At 37.1% G+C, this 17395-nt stretch overlaps 1 protein-coding gene across 4 annotated transcripts; it reads right to left on the reverse strand.

The window, feature by feature from the left end:
- Window positions 1-5362: 5362 nt before the first annotated feature.
- On the reverse strand, window positions 5363-7739 carry Tceal4 (transcription elongation factor A like 4). Of its 4 annotated transcripts, none has more exons than XM_005323411.5 (3): window positions 7595-7739; window positions 6970-7041; window positions 5363-6615 (listed from the first exon to the last, which is right to left on the reverse strand). In XM_005323411.5, the coding sequence occupies exon 3, from the start codon at window positions 6586-6588 to the stop codon at window positions 6010-6012; it is 579 nt and encodes a 192-aa protein (XP_005323468.1). In that variant the 5' UTR covers window positions 6589-6615; window positions 6970-7041; window positions 7595-7739; the 3' UTR covers window positions 5363-6009. The 4 variants fall into 4 exon arrangements, with proteins under 4 accessions (XP_005323468.1, XP_005323469.1, XP_021580916.1 ...); XM_005323412.5 differs by having other exon boundaries at window positions 5363-6610; window positions 7595-7652; XM_021725241.3 differs by having other exon boundaries at window positions 5363-6610; window positions 7554-7652.
- Window positions 7740-17395: the final 9656 nt, after the last annotated feature.

Below are 17395 nucleotides of genomic sequence, written 5' to 3' on the forward strand. Positions count from 1 at the left end.
CGAACTCTAGATAGGGCAGAGGGGTGGGAGGGGAAAAGAGGGGCTACGGGGTTAGAAATGATGGTAGAATGTGATGGACATCACAATCCAAAATACATGTATGAAGACACATATTGGTGTGAATATACTTTATATACAACCAGAGATATGAAAAAATGTACTCTATATGTGCAATATGAATTATAATGCATTCCACTGTCATATATTAAAAAATAAATAAAAATAAATTAATTAACAAATAAAATATTTTTAAAAATTGGGCTGGGGATGTGGCTGAATGGTCAAGTACCCCTGAGTTCAATCCCAGGTACTCCAAAAAATAAATTAAAACCAGAGAAGATAGATGAAGAAATGTCTGGTAACAGAAAACATTTATAAACATGGTTGATATTAATCCAGATATATTAAGAATAACTTTGAATGAGAATGTCTAGATATACAAATTAAAACCAGAAATAGTCAATGTAGAAAAAAATAAACAAGACCCAAGGGCTGGTGTGGTGTGTAGCTCACTGGTAATAAAGCACATTCCTAATATGTTCAAGGCTCTGGATTTGATCACAGTACTAAAAACAAAGAGCAACAAGTTGTCTATAAGAAGCCCACTTTAACTATAATACCTTGGGAGGTTAAACATAAAGTAATGGAGAAAGATATATCATACTATACCATTCAAAAGAAAACCGGAGTACCTATATAATATTTGAATGAGAAGATATCAGAACAAAAAGTATTAGGGTTAAAAAGGGACACTACATAATAATGAGATTAATTCTCCAACAACACATCATAATCCCAAACATGTATACACCTAACAGAGTATCAAAATATGTGAGGCAAAACCTGATACAACTGAAAAGATATACACAAATCCATTATTAGAGTAGACAACTTCAACACCCCCCTGTCAGTAGCTGATAGATTAAGTAGGCAGAAAATCAATAAGGATATAGTTGATCTGAACAACACTATCAATCAACTTGATCTAATTGACCCTTGGCCTAATTTATAGGATAGTCCATCCAACAGAAGAACACTATTCCCCCCACCAAGCTTACATAGAACATTTGCCACCAAGAGAGACCATGTTCTAGGCCCTAAAATACACCATAAGAAATTAAAAAGAAAGGAAATCAAGAAAGTATGCTCTCAATGTTACTAAAAATCAGTAATATTTAATGTCTGAAAATGAAACAAACTTCTTCATAGTATGAGTGAAAGAAGAATTCCCAAGAGAAATGTAAAAGCATTCTGAACTAAATTAAAACATATCAAATTTGTGGGATATAACAAAAGCAGTGCTTACAGGATAATTTCTAGCTTAAATGGATATACAAGAAAAGAAGAAGGATCTAAAATCAATAACCAAAGCTTTCACCTCAGGAAAGTAAAGTTCAAAGAGTAATATAAGATATAATGACAATTAGAGAAATCAATGAAATTGCAAATAGAAAAACAATAGAGGAAAGCAATGAAACAAAAAACTCGTTCTTTAAAAAGATTAGTAAAATTGATACATCTCTTCCCAGGCAATCCAAGAAAAAAGAAGACAATCTAAATAACTATATCAGAAAGAAAAATTGGGGGTTATCACTACTGATTCCATGGACATTAAGAGGATAATGAAGGAATACTATGAACAATTCTATGCTTATACATTTTTTAACACATATTAAGTTCACCAATTCCTTGAAAGACACAGATTACCAAAACTCACAAAAGGATAAGTAAACCACCTGAATAGACTATTATCTATCAAATAAATTTAATCAATAATTAATAACCTTCCAAAATAGAAATTGCTGGGACCATAAGTTTCAACAATGAAAACTACCAAACATTTAAGAATTAAATAATGCCAATTCTCCACAGTTTCTTACATAAAATAGAAGCAGAAAGAGCCATTCTTTGAGGCAAGCAGATAAAACATTACAAAAAAGGAAAACTACAGATGAATCTGTCTCATGAAAACAGATGTAAAATCCTCAACAAAATACTGACAACTCAAATGTATAAGAATTATGCTAGGCATTTGGAAATCAAACAATATGATCATAGAATAAAAGATGAAAAAGATATGACCACATCACTTGATGAAGACAGAGCATTTGACAAAATTCAATACAAAATTCATGATAATAACACTCAAAAAAATAGAATTAGAAAGGAGGTTCCTCAATGTGATAAAAACATCTCCAAAAAACTATGGCTAACATCAAAATTAATGGTGAGAAAGTGATCCTCTTCAACTTAAAATTAGGTATAAGGGAAACATTGGTGTCCTTTTTCATTGCTCCAATTAAACATAATACTGTAATTCCTAGCTAGTATAATAAGAAAATTGGAAATAAAACATATATAAATAGATCAGAAGGAAATAGAACTGTTTCTATGAAGATGATGGGAAATGCCAAAGAACTGACAAACTCCTGGCTTCAAGTTTCCAGGATAAAGGTTAATATACAAGTCAATTGCTTTCCTATATACAACCCCCCCAAAAAAACAGTTGGAATTTGAAATTTTAAAATACCATTTATGAGTGTGGGGCTCACATCTGTAATCACAGCTACTTAGGAAGCTGAGGTGGGAAGATCCCAAATTTGAGGTCAGACTGGGCAACTTGGAAAAATTCTGCCTCAAAATAATAAAAAATAAAAGGGCTGGGATGTATATTTCAGTAGAGATTTCCTAGCATGTCTGAGGCCCTGGATTCAATCCCCAATACTGCAATGAACAAATAAAGATCATTTATAATAGGAACCCCCAAATGTAGAATGTGACAAAAGAATCTAAACATCTTACAAATGTATGCAACAATCTCACTGAAAGGAATTGGGGAATAATGTACTGACATGTAAATTTGGAAATGAGTAGCATCTGTAAGACTAAAGGCAAAAGAAACAACACATAACATTTTATTCTAGGTGGTAAAGTTGTTTCCACAAGGGAAACAATTTGGAAACTGTTATGCATGAATACTGAAATTGAATAATTAACAAAAAACATGATGGAGAGTAGGAGACAGGTTTCTTTAAGTGGAAGGTTAAAGATAAAGGAGCTTAGTATGATCCATGTAGTAATGGATTGCTGTAGAAATACTATTATAAACTTATATTTAGATGGTTATATAGAGAAATATTTAAAATTTTCTGTATGTTTTCTGTGTAAACATAAAGGTATACACACACACACACACACACACACACACACATATAGGTTACTATATACATATATATTTGCTTGTTCTGTTAACATAAACAGCCTAGAAGCAATGATATCCCTACAGCAATGGTTATGCCAAGTACTCATACCTTGCTTTTATTTTTCTTCTGCAATGGGGATTGAACCCAAGGGTACTTTATCACTGAATTACATCCCCAGTTCTTGCTATTCTTTATTTTGAGATGGGGGAGTCTCCTTAAGTTGGCCAGGCTGGCCTTGAACTTGTGATTCTCCTGCCTCAGCTTTCTGAGTAGCTGGGATTACAAGCATGCATCATGGTGCCTAGTTTAGATGTTGCTTCTTTTTTTTTTTTTTAAAGAGAGAGTGAGAGAGAGGGGGGGACAGAGAGAGAGAGAGAGAATTTTAACATTTATTTATTTTTTCTTAGTTCTTGGCGGACACAACATCTTCGTTTGTATGTGGTGCTGAGGATCGAACCCAGGCCGCACGCATGCCAGGCGAGCGCGCTACCGCTTGAGCCACATCCCCAGCCCACTAGATGTTGCTTTTAAAATACCATTTTCTAACAAAAGTTACCAGGGCTTCTTGAAGAAATGGCTGATTCCAGGAACAGGGCATAAAATATGCAAGATAAGGCTGGAATATCTTTTAGTGCCAGAAAGTACTAAAAACAAAAACCCCACACAATACAATGATGGAAATATGTCAAATTAATACAGGAGCCAACTGATAAAGCTCCCAATTGTCAAAGCAGGAACTATTTGAGCAACAAAATGTGAAATAGTACTGCATCATAATTCAAATGATATAATAAATATTTATGCATCTATACTGATATAAATAAACTGAATAGACAAATAAAGGAGCGTAAAATATCCTATGTGTTAGAATTAGTCATGATTTTTGTAGCTACTATTATCAAGGAGGTGGAGCATAAGTGTGTGATGCCAATAGTGACTATTCCAAAGAGTAGTTTGGAAAGGGAGAAATGATATAGCAACTTTTCCAAGGAGAAAACTGACAAGTACTACCTCAGCCAGGTGAACAAGTTTAACATCAACAGTGGTAAATAATATTGAATAGTTTGTACCCTTTATATGATGGAATGAGAATGACATTTTTCCTTTGTGATTTTTTTCCCCAAAACATGTAACATCTGTATAACCACAAGAAGAAAATTTAGCAAATCCAACCTGTGGCATTAAATACATGATCATTGTTCTCAAAAGTGTGAAGGTCATCAAAAACAAGTAAAGTCTAAGAAATTCTCACAGCCAAGAGGAGCCTATGGGAGAGATGATGACTAAATATAATGTGGTAACCTGAATGGGATTCTAGGATAGAAAAAAGACATCAGGGGAAATCTTAATGAAGAATACACTTCAGTTAATAATAATTTGTCAATATTGGTTCATTATGACAAATGCAAAACACTAATGTAGGTTGTTAAGAATAGGGATACTGGGTATATGGAATATATAGAAGCTCTATATTATCACTGCAATAATTCTCTAAATCTGTAACTGTCTTAAAATAAAGGTCATTTCAAAAACACTGTAAGCAAATAAAAGGCTAACGAAAATCCAGGGGGCAAAAAATTACATAGGCAGAACAGTCTGTTGAAATAGTAAGGTAGGGCTTAACAGGAATTTCCTGGGAGACAATTCCTAAGGGAAAAATAATGTCAGCAGATCGGAGATTACCAGGTGAGAATAGCACAGCATCTGCTCTCTCAGATTTGTTTTCCTGGCTCAATCTCCAGTATCTAAATCCTGAGGAGATAACTAAATCAACAAAAAGTATGGAAAGGAGTGTTTTATATGAACTTTATAAAGTATCAAGACCCAAATGACAATTGGGTACCCATCTGGGTTAAGGTGACTCTGTTGTAGGTAAAGAAGAATTCTCCACCCTGTTGTTGGGACACCGTGTTGCTTTAGTTAATCATTTCCAGCCCACCACCAGCAGAAGGGACTTCAGGGAGGTTTAAGTTTCCATGAGAAGAGGTACAAACCCAGGAGACATGACACTACCCAGGGGACACTGGTACTCACCTTTCAGTTGTCTGGATTTATTCTGGACATGAATGAGACCTGTGAGACCTCCCTCAGTTCTCCACCAAGTATCTGTTAGTATTGGTTCTGTTAGTGCAGCAGAAAAGGTAGGAGCCAGCCCAACATACTCAATACCTCATTTAATTTTGTACACAAGCCTGGAAGACAAGTTTTATTCCCATTTCATAGATGACAATCCAGTCCTTTACAACAATGGACATGTAGTAACCATTAGATTGCTCCAGAATGGAGTCCCAGAGGTAACACAATTTTTGTCTGTTATTTTACATCCTGATAACAGAATTTTAATGTCGTCACTGCCTTTATAAGTTTACTGGACAGTTTTTTTATTAGTTATGTATTATTTCCCTGATTTTATCTTTTATTAATTTTATGACAACATTAATCTCTTTTGGGAGACAGTGGACAGATGAACAAACAAAAAAGAACAGAAAATCACCACAAATAACCAGTTAATTGTTCAGTGAATACAACTTTAAAGTTGTTTTCTCTACGTAGTTTACTATGTAAATATCTTTGTAGATTTACATAAGTGGGTTGATGCCATATATATAGGGTTCTGCAAGGTTTTTTTTTTTTTAGATTTACAAAGGAACTATAAACATTTTTCCATGCAGTGAATGAAAATCTGCTACTGACACATAGAATGTTGCAGGTGGGTCAAAGGGCTGCTGGTAACAGGAGGGATGCCTAAAGGAAAGTATTAGTAAAAGATTAAAGCACAGGACCTGGAAAATGTTTGCTAGGGATGCTACACATAAGGAATGTCTTCAAGGTCCCTTCGTGGGGCCCTGCAGCCACCCCTGAATTCCCTTGGGCCCCTTGGGTAGAAGGGGTCCTCTAAATTTCTTTGCATCCACAAAAGCCTCCCTAATTTCTGTCTGCTTTTTCTCATGTCATCCTCCACCTTAGCCATACTGTCAAATTCTCTTATCATATCCTCATTGCTGAAATTCATATCATGTATGGACTCTTTATACTCTTTAAGGTAATGAGCCAGCCCCTTGTTGGTTTTTCTTTTGGCTTTCCTGGGTATGTCATCCTCAGCGGGGCGCTTTCCTGCAGCCCTTGTTTCACTCTCTGGCTTTCTCTCCTCTTGTGGTTTTCTCTTGCTTTCTGGCTTTCCTTCCTCTTTTGCTGTTCTCTCACTCTCTGGCTTTTCCTTGTCATTCAGCATTTCCTCATCTGCAGTCTTTTCCTCGTTTTCTAACATTTCCTTGTCTTTCAGAGTACAGGCTTCTTCTGGCTTTTCCTCATCCTGTGGCTCTTCATCTTCCCTCTTTCCTTTGTTGGAAGGTGTTCCTTCATTTTCACTGTAAAGTTCTTCCATGACACGATTCCCTCTCCCTCTCCTGTCCTGGGAGTGGAGGTAGAGAGAAGAGAAGACAAAGAGGATACTTGGGAGACTGAAGGATGGGGATGGGGGTGGGACGACGATGCAGGTCCATAAGGCATTGCATCTTGCCCTTCTGAGGGTTCCCCTAAACTGGCCCGGCCCTCCAAGTGTGCCTGTGAAGACCGCTTACCCTAGATTCCTCCCTCAACACTCCCTGGCAAGCCCTGCCACCTTCTCCACGCATCAAGGTGCGTGTTTTCCATGTGGTGGGGGCGGGCGGTGAGGCTCCACACTCTGCCTGAGGCCATGTCCTCTGCACTCTCACCCCTTCTGGGTCCAAGTCCGTGCTGCCCCCGCCCCCACCCCAGCAATCACCTGCAAGGATCCTGGGCGGGTTGCTCCTCTCTTCAGGCCACACCGAGCGCTGGGAACAACAGACGCACAGACCTGCAGAGGAGACGCGAAGGCGGAGAAGGCGGTCTCAGTGAATTGACAGGTCCCTATCCTGAATCTAGGCCCTCCTCACCCAACCTTCCCCTCTACTACCCGCTCCCGCACCCCAGCCGCCATTTCTTTTCAAGCCTCGGGCGCCAGACTACGATGTTTTCCAAACTACATTTGGGTCTGCGTGTCCTCCTGCCTTGGACACAACTTGCATTCCCACCTTCGCGATCAATATTCTCCTCTACGTACGGAATGGTAGAGGGGGGTTATTTCCACTATCTCACTGCTGGGGCGCTTCACCGGCCCACCATCTCAGACTCCAAAATGGACGGAGGGCAGAGGAGGTGCCTAGAAATCCGGCAAGAATACTTGGGGTATTCCTCTTTTCTACCCTCTGCCCACAGGCTGCAAGCTCCCCTTCAGCCAACGTTTTCCCACTGCCATCTCTATCTACACTCGGGCCAATTTCCCGTCACCCAAACCCCACCTCCACCCTTCCCCTCGTCGGTACCCACCCTGGGGTCCCGTTAGCAGGGTGCAACGCCCTCACTCTGACCTGAAAGAAGCTGAAGCAACAATTAGGAGACCAGAACGGAGCGGATGGCTCCCGGGCAACACCGAAAGGAAGAAGGGCGGGCACCACAACTGGCAGGTCACGTGAACTTCCCAGCCCCAGAGTTGGAGCTCGACACACCCCGCCTACTAACTGACGTCTGCTCGCCACCCACTTTTCTTGAGCAGGTATCCCCTCACCTCTCTGAACTCCTTTGTCATTTTCCTCTTGTTGAGAAGTTGGTAAAAAAAGAATTTTAATGAAAACCACAAGGGTTTATTTTGTGTGTTTGTGTGTGTGGGGGTGGGTTTGGGCGGTCTGAGGGAGGAGACTTGACAATGTTGCTTTTAAATACCGTTGCAAGAATGTAAACCCAGCCAACTGAATGGAATGAATGCTTAAATATTGTATGGAGGGTTGACTACAGCATTTTAGAAAAAAATTAGGACATTTTCCCCAAATAATGGAAACTTCTCCTTTTTCTGACACACAGAAATATTTTCTCATGAATAAAAAAATGAAACTATATTTGAAGCTGAATAAAAGAATGATTAATTTATCTTCCTGAGAAACTGAATGTATAAGGGATAATGGGCAGACCATATGACAATAGAACTTTAACCCATAACCTTTGCAGCAAGCAGTCCAGACAGCCAAATCACAGCCTCTGTAGCAATCTTTAGGATTTAAATACTGATGAACTTCCAGACTTCCCATTCCTTGTCACTGACGAACAAGAAAAATAACAAATGTGTACCGTTAACACAGGATGCCCCACTTGTAATTGGCCTTCCTCTTGCTTCTCCATGAAACAAACTCAGGTCAGATCATTCCTGAAGTCTTCCTTCTTTGTTGTTTTGTTTTTATTTTCAATGCATTAAAAGATAAATGAATAAATTACTGCTACAAACAATGAGATAAATATAACACTTAATACTTTCATTGTAATCCATCTACCTCCCCCCTGCCCATCAAAATTAGATTGGTTTGAGAACACAAGAAAGAATTCAGGCAGAGAGAAAAGCAGAAGCAGCCCTCAAAACTCAACCTCATGGCTGACACCTCTAGCTGTTGGAGTTTGTTAGGAGAACAAAAATGTACTTATATTTATCATTTGAATTAATCACTCAAGTAGAGATTAAGGTAACTTATGCAAATGAATAGTACATTTGAATTTATTTTAACTTATTTCTTATCAAGGAGGTTAATGCATAAAAACACAGTTTCTATGATCATCTAACAGGTTCAAACACCTAAAAGCTAATGCTGTGTCTGATGGATCAGACACTGAAGTGAGATTTAGATCAACCTGGGTCTTAGTGTTCAATTTAGCCCAGTAGTGATATAACATTGGGTAAGTCCCTTCACTTTTCTGAGAGGATTCCATCTGTGAAAGGACTTTCAGTTCCTAGAAGGAATAGAATTCATTATGCCAGGCCAACTATTTTCAACAAGCACAATAATTATGTATCTTATTTGTTTTTAAGACAAAATTCCCAGTGGTATGTGACAAAATACCTGGTCAGGTATCAGGTCTGCCTGTTACTAACTCTGAGGGTTCTGGTGTTCTCTATCAGATGAATCAGGTAAAAAGGCACATTGGCACAGACACAAGGCTTTTTATTTTTACGCTTGAGCATAAGGGAGGTGGCATATGGGGGACAGTCATCCCAGGCTGACTCCAACAAAAAAATGAAGGTTTACAGCTTTTATGGGATCTGCAGGATAGGCAGAGACCCAGTCTCTTAATGTCATTATACATATAAATAGGAGTTTTAGCTGTGCCTGGGGTTTTCTTTAACATGCTTCCTCAATCAGTGTGTGTCTTACTACCACTTTAAGTCTCTACTTCAGCATGTGATTTTTACTAGGCTAAGAAAATAAGGGTAAATGTAGGTTATTCTAATGAGTAATTTATGTATGGATTTATCCCTACATAAATTTGGCCCTTACCTGGGAAAGTTTCTAATTGGATCTCAGAGGAGGGCAGATCATTTCCCTGCCTCAGTGTGTTTCATTTTAATGATCTTGTTTTTCTTGGTTTTGTCTTCTTTAAATCTATTACGATCACATAGTCTTTGAAGGCTGAACTGACTTCCCATCCTCCTATCTCCTGGTGTGTTGTCTTAATTTTATAGCATTAAAGACAAGTCTACTTTTTAAAAAAAATTTAGTTGTAGTTGGACACAATGTCTTTATTTATTTTCATATGGTGCTCAGGCTCGAACCCAGTGCCTCACACATGCAAAGCAGGCACTCTACAGCCCCAGCCCCAAGACAGGTCTACTTTTAAACTCCCAATTTTATGGTATGTTTGTCAACCTTGGAAGCCTTAGAACTATCTTATCTGTCTCATACCCCAAATCATATGTTCTCTGCCTAATTTCATTTACTGGGAGACACTGTTATCCATACTCACCTCTGCATGGGAAAATCTTGGAATCAAAGGCAGTTAAATTCTGATTTGGGGGGCTGGGTTTGTGGCTTAGCGGTAGAGCACTCACCTAGCATGTGTGAGATGCTGGGTTTGATCCTCAGCACCACATAAAAATAAATAAAATAAAGATATTGTGTCCAACTACAACTAAAAAAAATATTTTGAAAAAGAATTTCATGGTTACAGTAGAGGCCATGATGGACAAAACTTGTCTGTTTCAACCTTTATTTGGATGCAAGGGCAGGATTGATGACCCAATAAGCAGGAGTCTTCATGTTTTCATGTTCCATTAATGTCCTCCTCAGGGGTTGGTCAGAAATTGAGAGTGATTTGAGATTTATATTTAAATTCCTTCCTAACAAGAAAAAAGGGTAAGCCACGTACAGTGGTGTGTACCTGTAGTCTCAGGTACTTGGAGGCTGAAGTGGGAGGACTGCTTAACTGCAGGAACTGGAAACCTCAGTAATATAGCAAGACCTGGACACACACACACACACACACACACACACACACACACACACACACACACACACACACATACACACACACAAAAGAAGGAAGGAAGTGTATGTGGGTGAATGGCATTTTTCATGCTTCCTCCTCCCTATACCACACTCCTTCTGGACACCATCCTCATTCTTCTCATATCCAGGAATAACTGACCACAATCAATCTGGAATAACCCTACTTTATTGACCACTAAACTGGTGTCTGGCATTTCATCTTGCCAAAATAACATGGTAAGTTTTATTTTTAGACAAAAATGCTCAAAAATGAAAAAAAATCCAAATCCAAATAGCTTGAATGCAGGGGAGGATAAGTCACCTGGTCCACCCCCACTGCTCTTGTGCTGGGGATCAAACCTAGGGCCCCAAAGCACACCAAGCAAATGCTCTACCAATGAGTTACATACCCAGATTTCTTCTTGTTCTTAGTTGGTTATTATGTGCTACAGTTTTAATTGTATCTTCTCAAAAATTCATGTTTAGACAGTCCCCAATGCAGTCATGTTAAGGAGCTTCTAGGAGGTGATTAGTCCACAAGGGCTCTGGCTTCATGAATGTTGTGAATAACATGATAAAAGAACTAGGTCCTTTTTGCCCTCTGTCAAATGAGGATACAGCAAAGACTGGGATCTCACCAGACACAAAAAACTGCCGGCACCATGATCATGCACTTCCAGCCTTCGTAACTGTAAGAATTAATTTTTGTTCTTTAAAAATCACCCAGTGTTAAGTATTTTGCTATAACAGCATGAATGGACTAAGACATCCAATTCTCTTAATTAAGATGTAAGACAAGAGATGTCTACTACGTTGCCCATTTGCCCTGGATTCATATGCTTAAATTACCATTATTGGAAGCAAAGGTTTTCACAATTAAGCAATAATCTAATGACAGGTAATGACACACCAATTTTCTCTACCAAAGGTTGAACATTCCCATGAAAGCTCTTATTGGATCATCCTGGGTCACCTCCTCACACTTTGGGCAATGTCTGTGGCTCAGGGGCTGCAAGTCCTTCATTGACTGAACCAGAGGGAAGTGGAACATGAACTACTGTAATTGGCTTCTCCCCTTGTTCAGTCATGCACAGTTTCAAGTTGCAGGTCATAAAGATTTGTGTGTGCACGTGTGCGCATGTGCACATTGGGGATTGAACCTGGGGGTGCTTTATCATTGAGCTAAATCCCCAGCCCTCTCTATTTTTATTTATTTTGAGACAGGGTCTTGCTAAGTTGCTTAGGGACTTGCTAAATTGCTGAGGCTGGCTTTAAACTTGTGATCCTCCTGCTTCAGCCTCCCCAGTCACTGGGTTTACAGGTATGTGCTACTGTGCCCAGCCAAAAATTGTAAGATTTGTGTTTTTAGAATTGATCTATTATAGACTGGAAAAGAATAGAATTTAATAAGTCTGAATGAAATAGAATAGTAATTTCAAAGTCAAGGGAGCTTGGTAATTTTTTTGACATTTTAAAATTTATGTTTCTGTACTATTTGTTTCCATTATATAGTGTGTGTGTGTATATATATATATATATATATATATATATATATATATATATATATATATACACACAAGTTTATGGTCTTTTTATTCCAAGACACTATTTTTGCCAGGTTTCTGTTTTCAATATATTACTTGCATCCATTAAAGCTGTTTCTCTTAATGTTTTTCATAAAACAGAAAATTAAAGCATGACTGCTTGCTTAGTCTCTTTGTTCCTCATTTTCCCACCAGGTTAATAATCAGATGTATCAATTGGCCCTTTTGGTCTTTTAGCATCAAACCTTATGTTTTTCTCTACTTAAAAGATTCATCTGTCTTAATTACCCCTGCACTTTCAGCCAAACTATGGTGCATTTTTAATTTCTTTTGCTAATGGCCAAAAATGGCCAAAATACTATGACTATCCTAATGGATTTGATATATTAAAATACCTTTTCACATAATATAATCTGTATAAGACCAATATGTTAGAATAACTTTAGTAAAATATTTGTTAGCATACTGACACATTGGCACTTTGAAGCACCAACAATTAGTATGATATAAATTAAATGACTTAATGAATTATTGTTTCCTCCAAGCATGTGGCAGCTCTTTATCTAGACACATACAAGGCTCTGAAAAAAGCCTTTGATTTCACAAAATTTTATTACAAATGTGTGAGTCAGTCATGTGATACTCCCTTAGGGGATTTACTTGCAAATGATTTTGTGATAGTTTTCTTTAGTTCTTCTTTGCAATAAAATCATTTTCAAGGCCTTTTATTAAAAAAAACTAATATACCAGTTAATGATAAATAATAGTCCTGATGATAGGGCTCATTATCACTTAGTCCTGATTCCGTTGATGGTAATGCTACAATTTCACCATGAAACAAACATTATCCATTTCATCATATTAACAAAGGAATTTAAAGTGTGTACTGAGAGTAACTGAAGACTTTTCGTTGTCCTTTAACATTCATCAGATGAATTCTATTTGTATTTTACTAATACATATTTGCATTCTTTGATGGATCTTGATTTGTCCTTTTTGGTTAATCTTTTATTGTGACTCCAGACATAATTGTTAATATTTTAAATAGGACTTTAATATCTTTATTTATGAATGTGAGTGCTCAGGATTCTTCTTGCATGCTTTCTTCACATTTTATTTTCTTCAAATAAAAGTGAGATTTTTTTCCCTCATAATCTGACATCATCTAATTAACAGGAAAAAAACCACCTCTTCTTTAATGATATGACATGTAGTACTTTTCGAAGCCTGGCCATTTAAGATAGTAACTCAATGATTACCTCAATTTTTCCCATTTTCTTTGTCTTTAAGTCCCTTTTTAGGGGAGAAGGTGAGTTTAATTTCTCTGGTTAATTTTCCCCACAAATTCATATATTTTAATCAATATTTTCAGACATACTATCATAGACATTTGAAACAGATCATTGTTACATTGAATATTTCCCATGTTGTCCCCTTTTTCTCCCTAAGGAGACTACTTAGATGTGTCATTTAATATTTGTTTTTAGCCAAGAGCTCTTATACTCTAACATTTGTTCACAAATTATATGGTTTAGGGTTTTTTATTCCCTAGGACCTAAGATTGTTGTGAAGGAAACAATTTTAAACTCTTAATGTTTAAGGATATTTTACATTTTAATAAACCTATTTTGTTTGTGTTCTGTGTTCAGAGACTGATTTCACCATTTTTCCCTTTTTCTGATGACTGAGGTTTTTCAAGGCCTTTTATTAAAAAAAAAAAACAAAACTAATATACCAGAATTGGAAGCAGTGGCCAGTCAGCCAAGCCTCTTGTTTTCCAGGAGTTCCTCCTCCATATCAGAGAGTTCCTGGTTAAGCCAGAGTGGCTTAACCCTGGATGACATTAGAGTCTCTATTGTTCGACAAATACCCAAATGTTGCCAGTGTCATTTCTCTGGGCCTCATGGACCATGGTTAAGGAGGTCAGATTCTCTCAAGGAGTTGCAGCTAAAATTTCTGCAATTTAAGTACTGTAGATGGCATCTTCAAAGTGCTCATGATAGAGCCTACAGGAAGCTTTCAGTATGCTTGAATACTCCATGCCTTCTAATTGGATAATGGCTTCATTGCATTTCATGCAATCAGACATTGTATGCAAGACTTCGATTGACTACAGGGCCTATAAATGAGCAACACTCTTTCACCAATCAGCATCCCCTTTAATTCCAAGCTACTGAAAAATATGTCCATCATGGCTGACCATTCTTCTAAATCTGTCTTTATCAAGAAGTGCTTTAAGGGCTGGGGCTGTGGTTCAGCAGTAGAGCTCTTGCCTAGCACGTGCAAGGCCCTAGGTTTGATCCTCAGGACCACATAAAAATATATAAATAAAATAAAGGTATTGTGTCCAACTACAACTAAAAAATAAATATTTAAAGAAAAAGAAATGCTTTAAGAGCTGGGCACAGTGGCACATGCCTGTAATCCCAGTGGCTCAGGAGACTGAGGCAAGAGGATCAACAGTTCAAAGCCACCTTCAGCAACCTAGAAATGCCCTAAGCAACATAGTGAGACATTGTCTCAAAACTAAAAAAAATAAAAATAAAAATAAATGGCTGGGGATGTTGCTTTGTGGTTAAGCACCCCCGGATTAAATATCCAGTATCAAAAAGGGGGAGATTAAGAAAGGCATTAGACAATTAGACATTAAAAAACAAACAAACAAAAAAACGGAAGGGGAGGATGTGAAAAGATGCTGCCAAGACAAGTTACTCCATCTATGTCTAAAAGTTTCTGATGCAGGTATACCCTCATTTTGCATTTCATTAGATGTCATGTATATCATGAACTATTTTCTTATTGACATCTTCAGTGCATCGCCAACAAGGGTAGCCACCTGACCCACCAGACCAAGTGCTCAACCATCATCTCCAGAAATACAGACAGCCTGTATTTCTGGAGATCCTGCTGCCCAGGGAGAGCATGCTGTGTCCAAACCAATGACTCTTTTCCAAGCCACATAGTTTTTCTGAAAAAAAAAATTATTCCAGTAAAATTGACGAAATTTAGTTATTGAATTGTGGTCTCCTGATAATTTTAAAATATTTGTATAACAAACTAAATAATATCAAATTTAGTAGAGCTATAAACCCATTTGCTTAAAAATTAGGTTTTGCTTGATAATGTTACATTATACTACTTTACTAAAGAGTAATTTCTTTTGGTTATTTTTCTAGGTGAATTTTCATGGGATCTGTAAGACAATGTCAAATTTACCTTTTCTACTCTAATTAATTCACAGCTGTATGGTGAAATTTGCCAGACACATATTATGTATGGTATGGCAACAGATTAAGTGCACGAACTGATATAAGAATCCAACAAACTTCTATTAGGATAGATATGAAAGATATTTTCAATTTTAAAAAAATATCATGACTGTTTTTGAAAATATATTTTTCATGTGAATGTGTTATACAGTTTTATGTGATGAAATGAATATTGTGTTGTAGGCTTTAAATGAACTAAAATAATAAATATATCAAAATTTCTCAGTTTTGATATCTAGTATAGTAAACATTGGCAGATAAGACCACATAAAAATTTAAAACTCCATTGTTTTTAAACTGAAAATAATTAGCCCCTTTCTTAGAGTTGTTTTTCCCCAGCAGAAGGGAGGGGCATCCCTTTCTCTTGTTGACAAACAATATTTATTCGAATTTTTATAGACAAGGGTTATTTCCAATGCTCTAATTTACCTCTTACAGAGTTATAAGATAGTCCTCATTGAATCAGAATCCTACATCTAGGAGGGTGTTCTATAAATAACACATAATTTTCCATTGAAAAACACTTTTAATCTATAGTCTCCTTTTTTTTAAATACTGGGGATTGAACCCATGAGTGCTGTACCACTGAGCTATATCCCCAACTCTTTTTAGTTTTTATTTTGAGATGCAGTCTTACTAAGTTTCTGAGAGTCTCACTAAGTTGCTAAAGCTGGGATCCTCCTGCCTCACCCTACCTTGTCACTGGGATTACAGGCATGCACCATCGTGCCTGGCTTAGTCTCTCCATTTAAAAAAAATTTAGTTGTAGATAGACACATACCTTTATTTTATTTGTTTATTTTTATGTGGTGCCAGGGATTGAACCCAGTGCCTCATGCATGCTTGACAAGTGCTCTACCACTGAGCCATAACCCCAGCCCCAGTCTCTCCATTTAAAAAAAGTTTTTAAAAGTATTTTTTAGTTGTAGATGGACACAATACCTTTATTTTATTTATTTTTATGTAGTGTTGAGAATCAAACCCAGTGCCTCCTCCATGTGAGATGAGCACTCTACCACTGAGCCACAACCTCAGTCCCTAGTCTCCATTTCTTTAAAAAATATTTTTAATTGCAGATGGACACAATACCTTTATTTTTATATATGGTGCTGAGGATCAAACCTAATGTCTTATACATGCTAGGCAAGCACTCCATCACTGAGCTACAACCCCATACCTCTCCATTTCTGATAAACATTAATTTCAAAGAACAGTTATTCCTGACCACAAAATAAGGTTGAACCCATTAGATTTGCATTGATTATTTACATAAATGAATTGGAAATGCTAATTTACTATGTAGCTCTTCTTAATTTTCTTTGCAGAGAGTTTTCATTACAATCATACTTCTTATTGTGATAAAATATACATGATTTAAAATTGGCCATGTAAGCCAATTTTTGGTGTACAGTATAGTGACATTAAATATATTAGCACTGTTGTGCAAACATTACCAACACCTATCTCCAGATTTTTAATCTTCCCAAACTGAAACTCTACCCATTAAACAATAACTTCCCAAACTCCCTCTCTCCAGCTCCTGATAACCACAGTTATACTTCATTAATTTGACTACTCTACATATCTCATATAAATGGAGTCAAACATGACTGCTTTTTCTATTTCTATGAGGAATGTCATTGAGATTTTAATTGTAACTGCATAATATCTGTATAGTATTTTTGGTAGTATGATCATTTTGATAATATTAATTCTTCCTATCCAAGAGCAAGGTAGATCTTTCCATCTTCTAAGGTCTCCTTTGATTTCTTTCTTTAGGAGATTCCTGGGAAAGCTGGGAATGGAACCACCATTTGACCCAGCTATTGCCCTTCTCGGGTTCTGTAATTTTCATCATATAGATATTTCACCTTTTTCATTGATTCCCAAGTATTTTATTTTATTGTTTTGAGGCTATTGTAAATGGAGTAGTTTTCCTCATTTTCCTTTCTGAGGATTTGTCACTGATATACAGAAATGCATTTGATTTGTGGGTGTTGATTTTATATCCTGCTACTTTGCTGAATTCATTTACTAGTTCTAGAAGTTTT

Source organism: Ictidomys tridecemlineatus, chromosome X (genome assembly GCF_052094955.1).
Source record: "Ictidomys tridecemlineatus isolate mIctTri1 chromosome X, mIctTri1.hap1, whole genome shotgun sequence".
Taxonomy (NCBI): domain Eukaryota; kingdom Metazoa; phylum Chordata; class Mammalia; order Rodentia; family Sciuridae; genus Ictidomys; species Ictidomys tridecemlineatus.